Raw genomic sequence first — 18,286 nt, 5'->3', positions numbered from 1 at the left:
AGCCATTGCAAAGAGGCATCAAAAACATACTCTGTTTCACCATTCCTGGCCGACTGAACAGATCATTCATTTGTGGATTTTTCCAATGAACATTTCTGACATACTTTTTTCAATTGCAATGTTTCATGCCTTAATAATTCCTACACCAAGAACACGTCTCTACTTTGAATCCAGACAAATGATTCTTAGGAGAATGCCTGTTTTGCAAGTTTCTTTGTGCTTTTTCAAAGCTAAATATTATATTTATATATATACATATATATATATGTTAGAAAAACGAAACCTCCTTCAGAATAGAGATGTTAGGCATAGTTCATCATCTTACTTAAAGCTGAGGTAAGCATTTCTCATTAGTCTACGAAATGTAAAATACTTGGAAAAAACATAGGGAAAGGTTGCAGAATGTTTCGGTTATCAAAGCATTTGTCTCACGACATTTATTGGGCCAGGGTTTACTTATTTCACCTCTAATACATGTGATATGTACAACATAAATACACCTCACAAAATCATCTTCTCATCCTGAATTTATTTGACCAAGGCCTCTGTCTTCAGACAAACCCAGTGTCGTATTTAGGCGTTCTGCTGCCCTAGGCCCAATTAAGTGCATGCGCACCTTCACCCGATTCCCCCCCCCCTTCACGAGAGTCTGCCCTCTTGGCCAAACTACACCTCTTCACCACCTTCATGTTCCAGTTTGGCTCTATAACAACATAAGGCTGAGGAGATAAAAAAAATGTATTGCTTTCACTCTAATGCAAGCCTGTTATCTTCTATGGCATGTTCGTTGAAATAGTGTTCTCTGGTCTTCACTGGCAAGGATTTGGAGAAGAAAGGGTGTTCTACTGTTGATTGCACTAGAGCTACTTGTTGAGGCCATTTGACTTCCTTTGGTTCGATAAGAGAACCATCTTTAAGACGAAGAGACCAGAACGTATGCTTTCTGCCAACTGGACCCAAGTAAGAAAGTGTTGAAATGAGGAATTTCGGTTTCAATGGTAATATCTGGTTTCTTGCGAGTTGACTGCTGGCACCTCATGAGAAGCACCTCGACTGGTCTTTAATATGTTTCAGGCAACATAACTAATAATTTCTAAATGTGCTTGTGTCAAATGGTAAAGTTTAAATATGAAATACAGGCAGGTGGTAAAGAAATGTTGATTAAAAAGAACTAAATCTTTTCTCACAGTTCTAATGAGACGTTACTGCTCTTGTGTTAGCAAGGTGCATAACCAAGATAAGGCGGCTGCAGCCCATGCACCTCCAAGCCCTTGGGCTGGAACGCCATTAAAAGATGGAAAAATCACAAGTTAAATATGGAAACTGCTTGGACATAAAGAAATCAGTGGACTAAACACAGAGGGAGATGGTCCTAGGAACCTTTGACTGGGCATCCTCACGGTGGAGTAATGGGTAAGCGTGACTCTAAACATTCAGGGGTGGGTAGCAACAGTATTTCTCATTGCTGTAGTGCAGGCTTCTTTAATCAATTTAGTAAATACTGTTTACATCCTTACCCAATACCCCAATAGTGAAAGTGAGTAATGGGTCGGGCTATGCACACATTACTTTTGTGGGTGTGGTTGGTGTTAATGACTCCAATCAAGCATTCCCACTAAGTCAGTGCCTTGTCTGGGATTGCTCAAGGGAAGCCCTTATTTATATATATTTTATGACAAGTTATAATCTGGATGATGAACCCTTGTATAACGCCCCTCTCTTAGAATCCCCCTGACCCCACTGAGCCAAGAGGTAGGTTTGTTTTGCAAATTAAAAAGGTTTATTTGAAAAATGAAACAATAGATATATATCACACTTTTATAATAAATTAATATTTGATATCACACTTAGACATATGACAGTGATCAACAATGGATGATGTTATACTAGCACACTGGTTTAATTACTTAGGAGTAGTATAGAGGATAAGGTAGCTGAGAATGCTTTATGGTTTCAAGGAGATGCAAAGATGAATAAAAGGCAGTACAGAAATAAACTTGAAATGATTTCAGCAAGAGATAATATGATCACTTTTTCTCTGACAATTCACTCCCCCCTATGCAATGTAAGGAGATGGAAGTAACACACACAGTCTTTAGGAATACAATCACAGTACAATATGAATTCAGTTCCCCCCTAGCAAGCTTATAGCACCAGGGATGATTTTGAAACACAGGCGAAAGACTTTCAGGTGATTTGCAAGGGAGTGAAATATGCTAAAATTGATTTTAATTCCCTCTAGAGGTTCAGGGTGAGTGAGAGATACTTTAAATCAGTTCAGGTCCACACTAACAATGATTAATGAGGGATTATCAGGTTGAAAATGGATTTCAGTAATGGAAGCAAAGGACAGATCTTTCTACATGTGGTTGAAATGAAGCAAAATGTCAAATCGCGGCACTTTTCTTTCGAGTGAGTCGAGCGCAATTACGGAGGTGCTACAAGTTGGTTTAGAGCCTGTTGGAAAGCTGGGAATCTTAGCTTTACAATATAAGTTAAATTTCGTTCCTAGGATGCACGGTTCCAAAGATACAGACGATTTTGTAAAGGTAGGTTTTCAGAAATGAAATTACAGTTTCGGAATGACAGATGCGCTTTGAAAGGTTTCAATCAACAGGAGGAACACACGATTTCTCATGATGCAGTTCTAAACAGATTAAAATGTTTTGAATCAGATTATTTTAAGCTAAGAGATGGGTTCTGCACAGTTCTAGCTGGGTACTCACACTATAAATTCGAAAGGAATGGCCTCGCCACGGATCTGGTCAACAAGTTTAGCTGCGGTTCTCTCTGCTCGGCGGGTCAATCGGGCACCGGTTCTGTTCACAGCGGTCTGGTCTGGGTCTCTGGTTCAAGTGGATTCTGGATACCGCACTGCTTTCTGGGTACTAGTTCTGTTCTGGATACACAGGACTCTTAGCAAGCAGCAAACTGCACAGCCCGGCGGTTGAATAGTTTGCAAAAGATTTTGAAGCCTGCTGAAGAGTTCAGCTCTTTGGAGTTTTTGTTCTGGAGTTAGTCTGGATCTCTGGAGTTCTGGATTCTGGAGTTCTCCGTCAGCGTGCTGCGCAGGAATTCAGTTGAAGGTTGGAAAATGAATGTTCCTGTCCGGCTTCCAGTGGCTCTTTTTATGTCTTTTGAAAATGGGTTTGGATGCTAACTTTCTATGCCCAACCCACTCATGATTTGATAGGTCAAGGATTTCTCTTTGACCTGATTTGAGAAGGGAGCAGTGAGTCATCCTATGTCATCAGGTGTCATGTTTATGGCTCCAAAGAAAGAACACTCCCCTTTGCTTTTACCTTAGAAAATCATTTTCATAACTAAACATATTTCCCAAATACACAAGTGGTTGACATTACATGTACATATCATATATTACTTCGGGTAGGTCTCTGTTCCAACTTTGATGTTTCTAAGAGCCACGGTTCAAAAATGGCAACTTATTTTCGTTTTTAGTTGGTTTACCAATATTGGATTTTTACCAAAAATGACACAGATGTACACCACTTTTCTACACATATTCCAGTAAATTTTCATTTTTCTAGCGTGAACCCCGTGTTTGCAATCTCCATAATTCATGGGGTTTTGCCTCAGAACATGGTACAGAGTCCTAACACCTCTTAAAATGTGTACAGAAAAATCACAAGAATAATGATATTAATTATATAATGTTGACAAGTCCGTACTATGAATTATCCATCTTTTTAAAATTATGCTCTGGCCCAGAGGGGTGTGGTTTCCCAAAGCACATGGTGGAATTTCTGGTTTGTCCACTTCCTCCAACTCAAGTTGCTCACAGAGGCACTGCCCCTCCCAGTTTCTCTCAAGAGGAAGCCATTTACGACCCCCTCCCCCCCTAATTTAACATTTGCCTGAGCCAAGGAAGGCTCATTGTTCTGTTTCCCTCCAGTCCTAGGTGCTCCTCCCCTGATTCAATCAGAGAGGTGTCATCTCCTTTTGGTGGGGGCAGCAGAATGCAGCCAGGCCTGGGAAGAGTGGCTGAGCAAGTTTCAACTCCTCTCGGGGGTAGTTGCCGGGCAGAATTCACTCTCTTCAAGCCAGGCTTCAGCCAAATGTCACTTTTGTTACCAGTTTTTCTTCACTCAAATCAAACTTACAATTTTTACACATGCAGCTAGAATGCTGATTATAAGTTCAAAACTATGACATTTAACAGTTGCAAACTATGTGACACTCAACAGTAGGTCACTCATTTACTTTAAACATTTAGATTATAGTGGCTTTCAGTCCAATTTAACTTAAGCTGCTGACATCCACAGCTCAGCCAGTTTTGTTATAAACATTGTTTTGGGCTCTTCATCTTTCCAGATTTTGTATGCACACAAGACCACATTCTGCCAAATGTCTGCTGGTGTTCATTGAGATTTTTGAATATCTTGCAATGTTTAAAATAGGCATTTTTAGCTTGCATTTCAGAGAACATTTCAAAGCGCTTTCTGAGCTAACAAGCACTGCTGTTTTTCCTTTGGCACCACGTTTCACTCATGGCGCTTCTGGCCCACCACGCTCGCACTGGTGGGTGGCAGGTTAGGCGACCATTTTGGTGTGCGCAAAACCTGCACGGTTTTCCTGGATTCTGGCGCAATGTGGGCTTTTTCGGCCATCTTGGATTTTCTGAGCCCATAGACCCAAATGTTGCAGCATAATAACTTGAATGTGGGTCAAGACACCCAACAGTGGGCTATGGGGCTTGCCAGCTTGCATTTCATGTAATTTAAAATACTTGTTTTGTTAACTCCTCAAAACCTAGGAACATTTTAAAACTTGTGGGTTATGGATATAGAATTTCCTCACTGTCATTTGAGGTACTGATTCACAGTAAACGTCCTACCGGGTATTTAAAATGAATAGCCTTAGCTAATTCATGTAAAGGTTACTTATAAACATAACTCCTATGTGTTGTGTGGCATAATTTGCAGTTTTTCCCCTGGCAGTACTGAGCGTGCAGCTGAATGTCATGAAAGCCCTGGGCAGCTTCTATAACTATGGCATACAGGACAGGGCACTTCAGAAGTTTCTTCTTGATAGCTGTGAAATATGGTATGCATCTTTTGCACCCTGTATTTTTTCTCTTTCACTCTTTAGCTTTGTGTCTCATTACACCAGCTTTTTTATGCAGTTGTGCATTTAGATTTTCTCTTTGCCATTTTAACTTCTGTACATTTATTTTCATGCGTATTCTTTTTGGGTGCCCACAGACCTCTGAAAAGTGGAGCAGGGGAGGGAAAAGTAGTGTTTGCTTTTGAATATCATTTTAGTGCCCACCTGTGGGAACTCTCTGCTTGACTTAAACATAAGCATATTGTAAAATGATGCATCATTTATAATCTTCACTTTTCTGGAGGGTAAATCCTCATTTTGCAATGTCTTAAAAATGCACGTCATCTGTATTTGAACATGCAAATTATGGTGTGTGTGTGTGTGTGTGTGTGTGTGTGTGTGTGTGTGTGTGTGTGTGTGTGTGTGTGTGTGTGTGTGTGTGTTGAAAGAATTCCAGTGAGAAGGGGGAGTTGCAGTAATAAAACAGTGAGGTTCCGGGTGCTTTGCATATCAAGGGGCATTTTGGGAACATAACAATTACAGTATGGATTGTCCAATTAAATTAGAGCAATGATTTGGATATGATGCAACTTTGGACAATGAATTTGGTGCACTTGTGAAGGATCATTTGATGTATCTACACTGTTGCTCTCCATGCGGATTTTGAAAAGGGATTTGGAATACAGATTGAATTGCCTTGAGGACGACCCAGTGGGGGTCGAAACAAGTGTTGGCTGAGCAACTGTGTCAATGGGACAATTAAAACATAATTGAAAGCTAATATTTTGCTGATAACTATATTTAATTGGATGACAATCCATACTGAATTTCTTTTTACAACATGTTTCTCTGATAACCAAAAAGGTAGAGTTCTGACATCCAAGTCTCCCTTTACGGGGGGTCTGTGGGTCTTTGGAATATGCAGCCTCCCGTCTAAGCAAATTATTTTGGGCCCTTAGCGCCTTCCCCTCAATGATCGTACCCGTAGGCGGAGCAGGACGATTAGGCGTGGCCAGTTCGGCAGGGGGCGATTCGTCGCGGGCCGATTCGTCGCAACCGATTCGGCGGGGGAGCCAATAGGGTACGCCCGTTTTGGCGCGCCCAGTTCGGTGCTGCGACGTTTGGCCGCGGGGATGTTTCGGCACGAGGTGGGGGGGTTTGGGGAGATTCTCATATTTTTGCGTGGTTCGGTATTTTTTAATGTAAATTGCACAAATGCTTTACAGTATTTTTTAATGTGAATTGCGCAACCGCATTATAGTATTTTTTATTTTGAATTGCCCGAATGCTTCATTATTTTTTTTATTTTTATTATCAATTGTTCAATCATGGGAGTTAAATATATAACTTTTGCTGCCCCAGGCACAAGGCCAGTTTGGTCTTGTGGTTAAGTTCCAAGCCTCACAATCTTGCAGGCCATGGTTCGTGGCTGGGCTAAAGCTTTTAATTTTATTCTATTTGCAAAATATTGCATTATTTTTATTTAAAAGGGGAAATTAACGAAAGGTTCAGTTTATCCACAAACCATGGCCTGCAAGACTCTGGGGTAGAGAACTTAACGCAAGGCCACTACCTCCAGCGAATTTGGGAGGAGAGAGTTGGTAGTGGGCAGGGGATTAGAGGTGGTAGTTGGCAGGTGGTGGAAGGAGGGAGGTGTTAGTGGGCAGGGGGTGGAGGAGCGAGGTGGTAGCTGGCAGGTGGTGGGAGGTGGTAGTGGGCAGGGGGTGGAGGAGAGAGGTGGTAGATGGCAGGGGGTTAGAGGTGGTAGGTTGCAGGTGGTGGGAGGGGGGAGGTGGTAGTGGGCAGGGGGTGGAGGAGCGAGGTAGTAGCTGGCAGGCGGTGGTAGTGGGCAGGGGGTGGAGGAGAGAGGTGGTAGCTAATAGGGGGTTAGAGGTGGTAGCTGGCAGGTGGTGGGAGGGGGGAGGTGGTAGTGGGCACGGGCTGGAGGAGCGAGGTGGTAGCTGACAGGTGGTGGGAGGTGGTAGTGGGCAGGGGGTGGAGGAGAGAGGTGGTAGCTGGCAGGGTGTTTAGAGGTGGTAGCTGGCAGGTGGCGGGAGGGGGAGGTGGTAGTGGGCAGGGGTGGAAGAGCGAGGTGGTAGCTGATAGGGGGTTAGAGGTGGTAGCTGGCAGGTGGTGGGAGGTGGTAGTAAGCAGGGGGTGGAGGAGCGAGGTGGTAGCTGGCAGGTGGTGGGAGGTGGTAGTGGGCAGGGGGTGAAGGAGAGAGGTGGTAGCTGGCAGGGGGTTTAGAGGTGGTAGCTGGCAGGTGGCGGGAGGGGGGAGGTGGTAGCGGGCAGGGGTGGAGGAGCGAGGTGGTAGCTGGCAGGGGGTTAGAGGTGGGAGGAGAGGGGTGGTAGTGGACAGGGGGTTCTTTTTTATTGTGAATTGCCCAAATGCTTTATTATTATTTTTTTTTATTGGACTGTTCAATCATGGGGGTTAAATATGTAACTTTTGCTGCCTCAGGCACAAGGCCAGTTTGGTCTTGTGGTTAAGTTCCAAGCCTCACAATCTTGCAGGCCGTGGTTCGTGGCTGGGCTAAAGCTTTTAATTTTATTCTATTTGCAAAATATCACATTATTTCTATTTAAAAGGGGAAATTTAAGAAAGGTTCAGTTTATCCACAAACCATGGCCTGCAAGACTGTGGGGTAGAGAACTTAACGCAAGGCCACTACCTCCAGCGAATTTACAAATACTAGAGGGAGGGATACGCAAAACCCAAAACCCAAAGTCTCACTGGCCAGGGCACTTCAAGAAATGGCACACAGATAAAAAAAAACACCCCAATGAAATTACGAAAACACAGGACTGCAGGGATGATATGTTTATTATTGCAATGTGCACAAACACCTTAAAGTAGCGGGAAATGCATCTGTCTACTCCATTAAAAAATTGTAGGCAAGACCGCAGAGGTACCCCAAAACATCACGCTCGCCATAGCTCGCCACAATGTTCTGCACCCTCCTGCTCTGGTCCAGGTATCTCTTGCGCTTTGCAGGTGGGAATTCGCCACAAATGTATTCCTCGTACAGTTGATCTCTGCCCTTTTGTATGAACCGTACCCCATCTACAAATTTCCACAGAGTAGGGTGGTCCATAGCAAACTCAGCCTGCATCCTGCGGTGGGCAGCTTCCGCAAAGTTGTTAGTTCGTGCCTGTTCCTGGCAAGTTCTTTCATACACCGATCACATCTCTGGTGGGAACACAGCGCGGCAGCAGCTACGGTCAGGGTTCTGGCAGCCCATGTAATTGTCCTCGAACCAGCGCAGGACTGGCACCAACTCTTCAGGCATTGCGTTGTCCATTATGATCACGGCTCTGTCCAGGTCTTGAATTGGCACAAAGGCAAGTGCAATGATCATGCGTGCTGCCAGTGTGAATGCCGGTTCATTGTTTTACCTTGGGAGCAGACTGTCACAAATCTCTGATTTGTCTGCAATGTCTAGGTCACTTCCCAAATCGGTATCTTCCCCTGAACCCCTCACCTGAAGAAAGGACCTTCACCTGAAGAAAGGACCTTCTTAATCTTCTTCTTTCTTTCTTTGAGGTAGGTCCTCTTTTTTATTAGATATGGTCTACCGCAAAACGACGCCACAATGGTTTCCGAAAAAGTACCGGAAACCAGTGGCCCCGGATCCGCGATAACCGGAGGGGAAAAAAACAGGTAGGCAAAAAAAAACCAAGACTCCTTGATGCCAGAGGATGGAGTCCCGATAACTTTCAGCGGAAGAGGTTGGTCTTCGAGTATCCACGAGAACCGGGTAGTAGGTGCGGACTTCACCCGCAATGGAATCGAAGTTGTCTGCAGGCGAGGCGGACCAATGAAAGAGAAGGAATGAGGTCCGAGCATCCAGAGAGAAGCCTAAGGTGAGTACAGGCAGAATGACAGGAGAATGCCGGAATCCATAAACAATACGGAAACAGAGAGCCAGAGAGAACCGAGACGGGAGCCAAAGAAAGAAGGACCGTCCGCCTGAGGGGAACGGACGAGAGAAACAGAAGGAACGAGAGGGACGGGCAGGAGCCCAAGGCAGGACAGGGGGGCTCAGCAGAGCCAAGAGAGAGCACTAGCGTATTAACCAGCAGTAAGGAGCTAAGTTGCAACGTGAGTTGCTCGAGGAGTGAGAGCCCTGATAACCCTGGCGGCGGCCATCTTGAGAAAGACGAGCGCGCAGCCAGGCGTTGCGGCTGTAACATGGTGGAACATTTCAATGGCGGCCGAGCCTCCATCGAAACCAATGCCTCGTGAAAAAGGGGCGCATGACACAGACCTCCAGCAGCAAGCTTCTTGCGGACATTGAGGGCTAGGTGAAAGAGGCAGCCATGTAATTGCGCGCCTGGAAATGTTGCTCTTGCAGCCCCAATGGCAGCCTGTTCAAAATCCATTGAAATGGATGCCGGATCAAGATTAGACCACATGTCATTGACAGCCTCAAACATGCGCTGGTAAGTACCCCTTTCCTTGTTGGGCAGCAAGACATAGAGGACCGGCAGCACAAATTCTCCCCGCTCTGCCATCAGTACATAAATCTGCGCAAAGAGCGCTGGAGCCAGGCTGAATGTTCCATCCACATACAACTTCTCCATTTGACCAGCCCATTCCCTGTGCGACTCACGGCCAAATATGAGAATGTGGTTCTCATCATTCTCCCCCGAATCCCAAAGGAGAAAGCGTTCCTGCTGATTCGGTGTGGCATGGTAGACCCTGTAGGCTACTTGTATCCTGATTGCCGCTCGGTGTTGTGGTTGAGGTGGTACCCTGTGGGTTGAATTGCAACACCTCTGGATCACCTTGCGAATTGCGTCCTTCCTTGGCATCTTCCCTTGCAAGGCTGTTGATGTCCCCTGCAGAGCTCCATTGATGGTCGACGCTGGTGACTCCACTGTCCCCATCGCCCGCTCCTTGATCCCTGATAGGATGTGGCACACTTCCCCTTTTGCGGCATCACTGCCATGGCTATGCTCATGCATCCTATTCAACACCTGGTCATCCAGCGTTGCTGTGTGTAGGCGTGCTTTGCATTCACCTTTTTCCTCACAGCGTCAGAATATCTTTGACCGGTCGGCGCTGTGCCTATCAAAGATATACTGGTAACCCTCATGGAGAAAGTTCTGTTTGCCACGCTTGGAAAGTACGCCGGCCATGCTCCTGGAGACAAGTTGGAGGAAGGTTTTTTGCACTGTAACACAGCCCAGTCAGTGCAGCAGACTAAAGACCAACATGTCAGTGCACCAAGACTCCCTAAATACTACCATGGCAGTGACGGGAAAAGGCCTCATTAGTACCTCATTGGCCCAGTACAGTCCAGCAAAGTAGCAGCCCCTCCCACCCCTTCAGACCTTTGGCCTCCAGGTAGCAACCAAAAAATGGATCAGTGTGGGCCCTTGCACTGGTAGACAAATATCTATTTATGTTTATACATTCATTCATATAATGTAGTGTTCCTAAAAATATCATGCACATATACTAGGTGTACATGTACTTATATGTGCTTTACAGATGCAAACAATATAAAAAAGTAAATAAATAAATATCCACTTGCTTCCTGTTTATTTTTTTAGGGAGCTCAGTCTTCTACAAGCTAAATATGAAACTTGGTGATGTCACATCATTGTACTGCCTTTGGCCTAGTGGTTAGGTGTTGTGAGTTGAACTCTGGAGAGACTGCACAGATCTACAATCTAATTTCTTTCTTGCACTCATTGGCGCTTTGATGCAAACAATATAAAAAAGTAAATAAATAAATATCCACTTGCTTCCTGTTTATTTATTTAGTTTTTTAGGAAGCTCAGTCTTCTACGAGCTAAATATGAAACTTGGTGATGTCACATCATTGTACTGCCTTTGGCCTAGTGGTTATGTGTTGCAGGTTGAACTCAGGAGAGCCAGAGCTCAAGACTGCACAGATCTATAATCTAATTTCTTTCTTGCGCTCATTTGGCGCTTTACTTTTCGGGCCAGTAGCTAAATGTCGGCATTTAGCAGCTGCTCATGCCACCCGCTGGGATAAACGTCCCAGGTGCGGTGGTTCATGCTTTGAAAATGCAGCACGTTAACAGGCACTGTACCTGTCAACGTGCCACATTTGCAGAGAATTAAACTTTGGAATTTTTGCTAGCTGCTAAAAGCCAGCATTTAGCAGTTGCCCATGCCACCCGCTGGGGTAAACGTCCCAGGCGAGGTGGTTCATGCTTTGCAAATGCAGCACATTAACAGGCACTGTACCTGTCAATGTGCCACATTTGTAAAGAATTTTGGCGTGAGGGGCCATTGGACTAGCCACAGATGGGGGTGGGGGGAGGAGGGGTTGGTGAGGCACCAGAGACCCCTCCCCAGCATTGCTTCTGGGCAACTGGGCTGGACTTGACCAAGGGCGATTCGGTGTCCATGCCGAGGTATTTCCCGGCTGTGAATGAAAAATGGAGGGCTTGTGATATCAAGAAATCCGTGGCTCAGTGCATAGAGGATTGATGTATCATGGAACCAATGAGCGGCTCACACTGTGTCATGCTTACCACTGCTAGATAGATCCAGGGGTGCGTAGCTGGATATTGGGGAGGATAAACTGGTAAAAAGAAATGCTTGCTCCGCTGCCGTGGTGGGCAGTTAGTGGCTGCATGTAATTAGGGAGTGCACAATGGATGTGCTAGGCGTGGGTGGCATCATATTAGTCTGCATGTTCCCATAAAAATACCTCTATGCAAATAGCCGGTATCCTTACTTGTTCTTTCTGAGTCCTCGAGAGAGTTCACGTCTCTGCTATAGGGAGTGCTCCATGTGAACCAGTGTCAACAAAAGTTGATCGCCTAAACAAAAGTTTATAAAATGTAAGCGTTTATTGCAGGCGGGCATGTGAAGGAACAGGATGCGAATGCTATATCTCTCGTCTCTGCAGTCGCAGTGACTTTTCTAATGGCAGAAATTCGCTCGGCGTGTATGCTGCAAGACGCGGCTAGCGAGTTGTTTGTTCTGTCGCTATGGAAACCATCCGCCAGGTCTCTGGTAGTGGCTCAGGCGAGAACTCTGCCAGTCACTTGACCCCAAATTATTTTCAAATGCAACACGTTGTCAGGCACAGTTCCTGTCAACGTGCTGCATTTGAAAATAATTATGCTTTTAAATTTGGCATGAGGAAGTTTAGATGTGGCTGCAATGTCAGCCACCTCCAAATGTCCCTCGCGCCAAATCGGCGGCGCCAGAAAGGCTCCCGTGCCGAAATGGGCGCGCCAAACTGGCCGCTGCGGCCAAGTGGCCGCGCCGAACTGGCCCGCGGTGAAACGGCGGCACCGAAAGTGGGTGTACCGACCCGTAGGTACTTTCTTTAACATAATAATTACCACAGAACGTTATATCTGTCATATATGTCCGTGAGAGGGGTATGACTGAATCACTACACACTTTATGCACGCTGGGTTTGGTACACATTTCCTCCCCCGTCACCATAACAATAAAGGTTTTGTGAATATCAAGCATATATACTAGATTGGACAGGAAATCCTTTGGCTGTCAAAGTGCATGACTGCTAATATCTAACAGCATCCCCCTAAACAAAAAAGCAGAAAGACCATGAGTCTCTCATTGTGAGAAAGGAAATGTAGTCATCAGCCAGACTGGAGAAACAAAAAAAAGTTTCATTTAAAAACAAACAATATTTTGTAAATAAACAGGTATATAAATGCGGCTTTATTGCAATCTGCCAGCCTAGTCGGCCTAATTATAAATACGTAACTGGGCAAACCCAGTAACACATTTTCACGAAGCATATGCCCACAGTACATGTTAGCATTGTGGCTGCAAAACATATTTTTATGATGCATCTGCCCTCATTATATACCAGCATTTCCACCGTAACATAATGTCACGATGCATGTTTTCAGCCACGCACACTCACCCACCCCTTTGTTACGTATAGTCAGAAACATTGGTATTTTACTTATTTACTTACATGTCTTCTGCCTCACTCAACGGTCTGGTCCCTCAGATCCTCCATCAAGCCTCCAGCTTTGAATCCTGAAGCGTTTTGAGCCTTAAATTTGTGTTCCCTGGGCGTATAGACATTGCTCATCCCTGTTTTTCTGAAAATGTGATTTCCCTAATGCTTCAATGAGCTGTGTTGAGAGGAGGCGGCACAAGAGAATTGCTTCTCCATGCAGCTAGCACGCTAACATAATCTGTGGGCCCTGCCTTTGCGGGAGAGCTATATGTCTGTACAGCAAACCACATGTCACACACACGTCTGTGATGGCTGAACACATTTTCGAGAACATTTTGTTATCCACGCCTTCAAATTTCAACGTTTTTCGTGCCTTCAGATTGCAACTTTTTCTGTGTTTCTTTAGAATCATCGAATCTCACAAGTTTGTTCCCTCGTGAAAACGTACATATCCACAATGCCTGCGTGTATTTTGAACCATGGTTAGAATCCCTTGATAAAGGGTCCTTGGAAGTCTGCTTGGCAAATGGACAATCTTATTGAGCTTTTAATTTCTGATATCATTTTGTGTAATGGTAAAGATATTTTGCAAGCTTTCTCCCACGAAAAAAGTTCATTCCATATTTGGTGAACTCACCTTCATATTTTCCTTTTGTAGATATGGCAAACAGAGGACCAAGTTATGGCTTAAGTCGAGAAGTGCAGGAAAAAATTGAACAGAAATATGACCTGGAACTAGAGTCTAAACTAGTGGACTGGATTATTGCACAATCTAATGATACCAACGGACCCCCACAGCCGGGAAGGGTCAATTTCCAGGAATGGTTAATTGATGGAACAGTAAGTACTGCATATAATTACATAGTCAAATCATAAATGTGTTTAAAAAGCAGTCATCAATGTTTTGCTATTCACGTTCAGCTGACATTAAGCACACATTTCTGTTGGGCACAACTTTTCAGACTTAGATACAGATTGATTTGAAATCAGGCTAATGGTGAGCTCACAAGGCATGTTTTAAGTAATCCTGTGATGTTTGCTAGCTTGAAGCAGTTTGTTCACAGAAAGAATGGATGGATTGGGCTGCAGTTTATTATGTCCATACCATATTTCATAACACCTCACGTTGGTGAGGTAGTTTCCTCCTGAAGGCACGGTATACATAGGCTGTCCCCTCACAGTCAAAGCCATTATTACACTACCACTCTAACTCAACCCAATTTGTGCTGTTTGTGGCATGCCCACAATTCAGATAGTTACTCTGAAGAGCAGAAGACCAAGTGCAATACAGATTACTGGTAGCTAATCAGGCCAATCACTACAGGCCAATCAGGGATGGACTGGGAACCAAAAGGGGCACTGGACATCCTTTTCAAAGTGGCCCCATATTACACATTTTCAGCAAACCCAACCTTTCGAAATACCACACAAGAGACCCAGGTTGCATAGGCCTTCCTGGAAATCTCCAGAGTTCCCTATAGGCCAGCCCACCCCTGATGACTTTAAGTTGTAAACATATGCTCTAAAAATGTGGTCTTGCTTGGATGTATATGTATATGCACTAGCTTGGGGGGGACGTTAAATCCTCTATCCCAAAATTCTGGAGTAACATGTTTTTTCCCGTGATCACTGGTTACCGAGGATGCAAGATTTCAAAAAGGTTAAATTACTGTGTCCCTGATTACAGAATGAGACATATGTAGCCAAATGGTGAAGTACAACAATTATAATGCTTTCTTCTTCTGTAATGATTAATGGTTAAAGAAGAATGTAATATCTTGTTGTTAAAAAAGTTATTTGAGACATATGAGGTTGGATTATTGTCTTGTATTATTTGAGGCCTGGTAGCCATACGTTGAATTTGTTTACTCTCAAGGCCTCCCATATTTTGCAATCGACAATTTAGGACAACATATGTACACTGTAATGGAAGGAGATCCCCAACTGTATTATGCTTACACCAGCCTCTACCCTTCCTGGGTAGCACACCAGTTCTATGAAAGCGATTTGGGAATACATTTTAACAAACAAGAAACTCTATTTGGCCCTTATTTAGTTTGCTGCCCATACAGGAATGAAAAATCTGTGTCTAATGCACTCTTTGCAGAAGGAGAGGCACTCTGTTGTCGTTAGGCTACAGGCCAACAAGAGCTAGGAATATTTATTAAGATGCAACACAAATATTTGGACTAAAACAAAATTATTATCAATTACCCTTACAGAGGTATGGGTGCTCTACATGAACATCTTGCTTTTCAATATTGATGACAGAGCGCTTGAATACATGGACTGGAGGGGGCGTTTCAATAAGCTAAAGGCTCTTTGTAGATGGAACTTCAAATCACAACCTCAGACTCATTATGAGACAATTAAGTAACAGAGGTGGGGTTATCTTCAGAAACATCATTGCTATGTCCTAGTTGATCCAACCTGGACTACAGCCGTTGATCATTTGAAAGACAGAAGGGAACGGTTGATCACACCCTATTAATTGATTGTGCACACTTTTCTGTTTGAGTTTCAACAAAATTCTGAGTTTGATCCAGCTTAAAACAGTATGTTTTTATTTGTTATTTTGCATTAATTGTGTCATCCACATATTTATTTCCAGTAGAACAAACAAATTGAAATCTAAATGCTCTATGCAATTTGGATAGTAAAATCCTAATTCGAGGGCTCATGGCGCTCAAACAAAAAACAATAGTATTGTAGAAAAGAATGCAATGCACATACAAATCACAGTGATAACGAAAGACTACTTCCCCAATTCATTTCAAATGAAATAGCTCTAGATTATTCTCTCAACAATACTTTATGCTTATGTTTAGTAAACTAAAATGGGGTAAATTGATCTTAACAGTCTTTAATCAAAGCTTGTTGGTGAAGAGTCTAAAAGTCGAAAGCTGCAGAACAGTAAATCTGTGTGACAAAAGGATCTTACAGATTGGTTCCTTATTCTTGCATGCATATTTATTCTTCAACCGTAAAGAGTGAGCGGCTATTTCATGTACACTTCTCATTTATCATCTGACTGACAACACATTTGTGTACCATCTTTGCAGTAATGAAAATTGTGTTCTAAGAGTTAATAAAGAGAAACAAACCACATTATCTACCTTGTCAACGTTTGTGAAACTAGCAATGTCTTACAAAGTACGGCCCTTTAGCATCGTAGAACGGTCTTGACATTTTTCACTGGCCCTCTTTCTTCACTGTTCATTATCAACTACAACATTATCCATTTATATGCATCCACTATATAAATAAAAGAGTGTAACATTGAAAATGGCTAGATTTTGTTTCTCAATTCAAATGATTTGCCACAGGTAAGAAGTGGGAAGCCATTCTAATTTATTTTAAGATTTGAAGAATGGACTTTCCTTGCTCTTTCTTACAACATGCATTGCTGTATAAATACATATTCAACCAATGATGAGAATCAGATGTGGATATTTTGACTTTCTCACTTCAAATTATTCACCTAATATATGAGAGTGGAAGTCCATGTCAGTTGGCATGTACATTTTGAAATAGACGAACTTGTGGATTCAATTCTGAAATTATGTGATATGCTGTTATTTTAATTGAAACAACTGCATAAAAATATTTGTATTAAAGAAATTGTTTAAAAAAGACCGCAGCTAATGTGTAGTGTTGGTAAACTAATTCAAAAATTGAATCCCCCAAAGGTGTTCATGCAAGACATACTTATCGAGCTATGCAAATTAGAAATCCTATTCTTCTTTCATTCTTCTGGGTATAACCGCATCTGGCTTATCCACCGAAAATGCTGCACATTGATCAAATAGTTTTCTAATGTCTCATAAATCTGAAATTCTGTTTGATTTTAGTGGTTATGAGCATGAAAATGTCCCACCATTAGACTTGTACTAATTTCAGCATACTTTAGTGCTTATACTTGTCTGTCCCACACAATAAATGGCATAATTTTATCATGGGCTAGTCCTTTTGTGTGCTGCCAATACCTTTTGCGACAGATCTTCAAGACATTCTGTAGAGATTGGCTAGTATTACAAATTCTTCCTGCAAATGCAAATGCAAGGGCATTTTTTAACAGAGTAGTCAGCTTGGTGACATTTTGGAAAACACTACTTGTCCAAAATCATTTTTATAAATGGTCTTGCTTTCTGTTGGATATTTTGATATGTAACTTTCTTGTGGAATCATGTCTACCTTTCTTTGTGCTTCATCTATCTCTGGTTTAGGATAACCATGTTGTTTAAGCTTTACCTTCCTCTTTTTGTACTCTTGGGATCTTGCATAACAAATTGGTCTGAAATGTTTTTGCAATTATATTAACACCTAAAGTACATATACATTTTCTATGCTTGCAAAGGCTATTTTAATGGTAAATTGATTATGTGTGTGTATTGAATTCAGACAATCCAAGTAATCTGAGTTTGCTTTGTGGGCCATGCCAAGCACCAAAATAACATCAATATACATTCTCCATGTCATGAAATTAAAATTGTAAAGCTGTAGATGATCAGGGACCCGATATTGGATTGGGCAATTTCATATAAAACCAAATTGTTACTAAAGACATTTTGGGTGACTTTGCACATATATTTGAACTGTTTAGAGAAAACCTTTATGCTGGTAAAGTGAACAAGAACAGAAGATACTGATCCATTTTCACTGATCTTGTCCCTTAATTAAACACTTTTTAGAAAACACATGGCAGCATCTGGGGAGGTCTATGAATACTACGGGGCACATAGTTCTATTTCTGCTGGAAGCCCTCACAAAAGACCGTGCCAACCTCCACCACTGACCCAACACCCCCAACCGAACTGCGACTCTCTACTGGAAGCACTCAACACCACCCTCTCAGCCTCCATCCACCAATACATGCCTCTGAAACAACACACCTGTAAACCGAAACCGTGAGCAGCCTGGTACCTGCAATAACTTAATCGCAGCAAAAGAGTAATCAGGAAACAAGAGAAAATCCTGCCTCACTCCAGGACCGCATCTTTCACTCATGAAGGCTCTTTTCTTAGAAACCATTAATTCCTTATACTTTAATCACAGGACTCTCAGGATCTGACCATCTTTATAATTTGTTTCTTAGCTGCATGACAGGCTCTGTCATACCAAGATGGCACAACACTGCCCAGGCTCCTCTTTGCAGCTGGTACTACTGTAACAAAAAGGACGAGGATAGAGTTATTGGTGCAGGCGGGGCTCCGGGCGGTGGCATCCTTGTCCGGGCCATATGCGCCCTTCCCACTCTGATCCCTTGTGTGAGTGTTACAGCTGCGATTT

At 43.2% G+C, this 18,286-nt stretch overlaps 1 protein-coding gene across 1 annotated transcript in view; it reads left to right on the top strand.

The window, feature by feature from the left end:
• TAGLN3 (transgelin 3) overlaps positions 1 to 18,286 on the top strand; it is a 223,585-nt gene that overhangs the window by 62,609 nt on the left and 142,690 nt on the right. The window contains exon 2 of the mRNA XM_069637181.1: positions 13,656 to 13,837. Within this exon, the coding sequence (XP_069493282.1) occupies positions 13,658 to 13,837 (180 nt within the window). The 5' untranslated portion in view covers positions 13,656 to 13,657. The remainder of the gene's footprint in view (positions 1 to 13,655; positions 13,838 to 18,286) is intronic.

The sequence above is a fragment of the Ambystoma mexicanum genome, chromosome 7p, assembly GCF_040938575.1.
Source record: "Ambystoma mexicanum isolate Mex_15411 chromosome 7p, UKY_AmexF1_1, whole genome shotgun sequence".
NCBI lineage: Eukaryota > Metazoa > Chordata > Amphibia > Caudata > Ambystomatidae > Ambystoma > Ambystoma mexicanum.
This window is presented reverse-complemented; position numbering and strand designations above follow the sequence as displayed.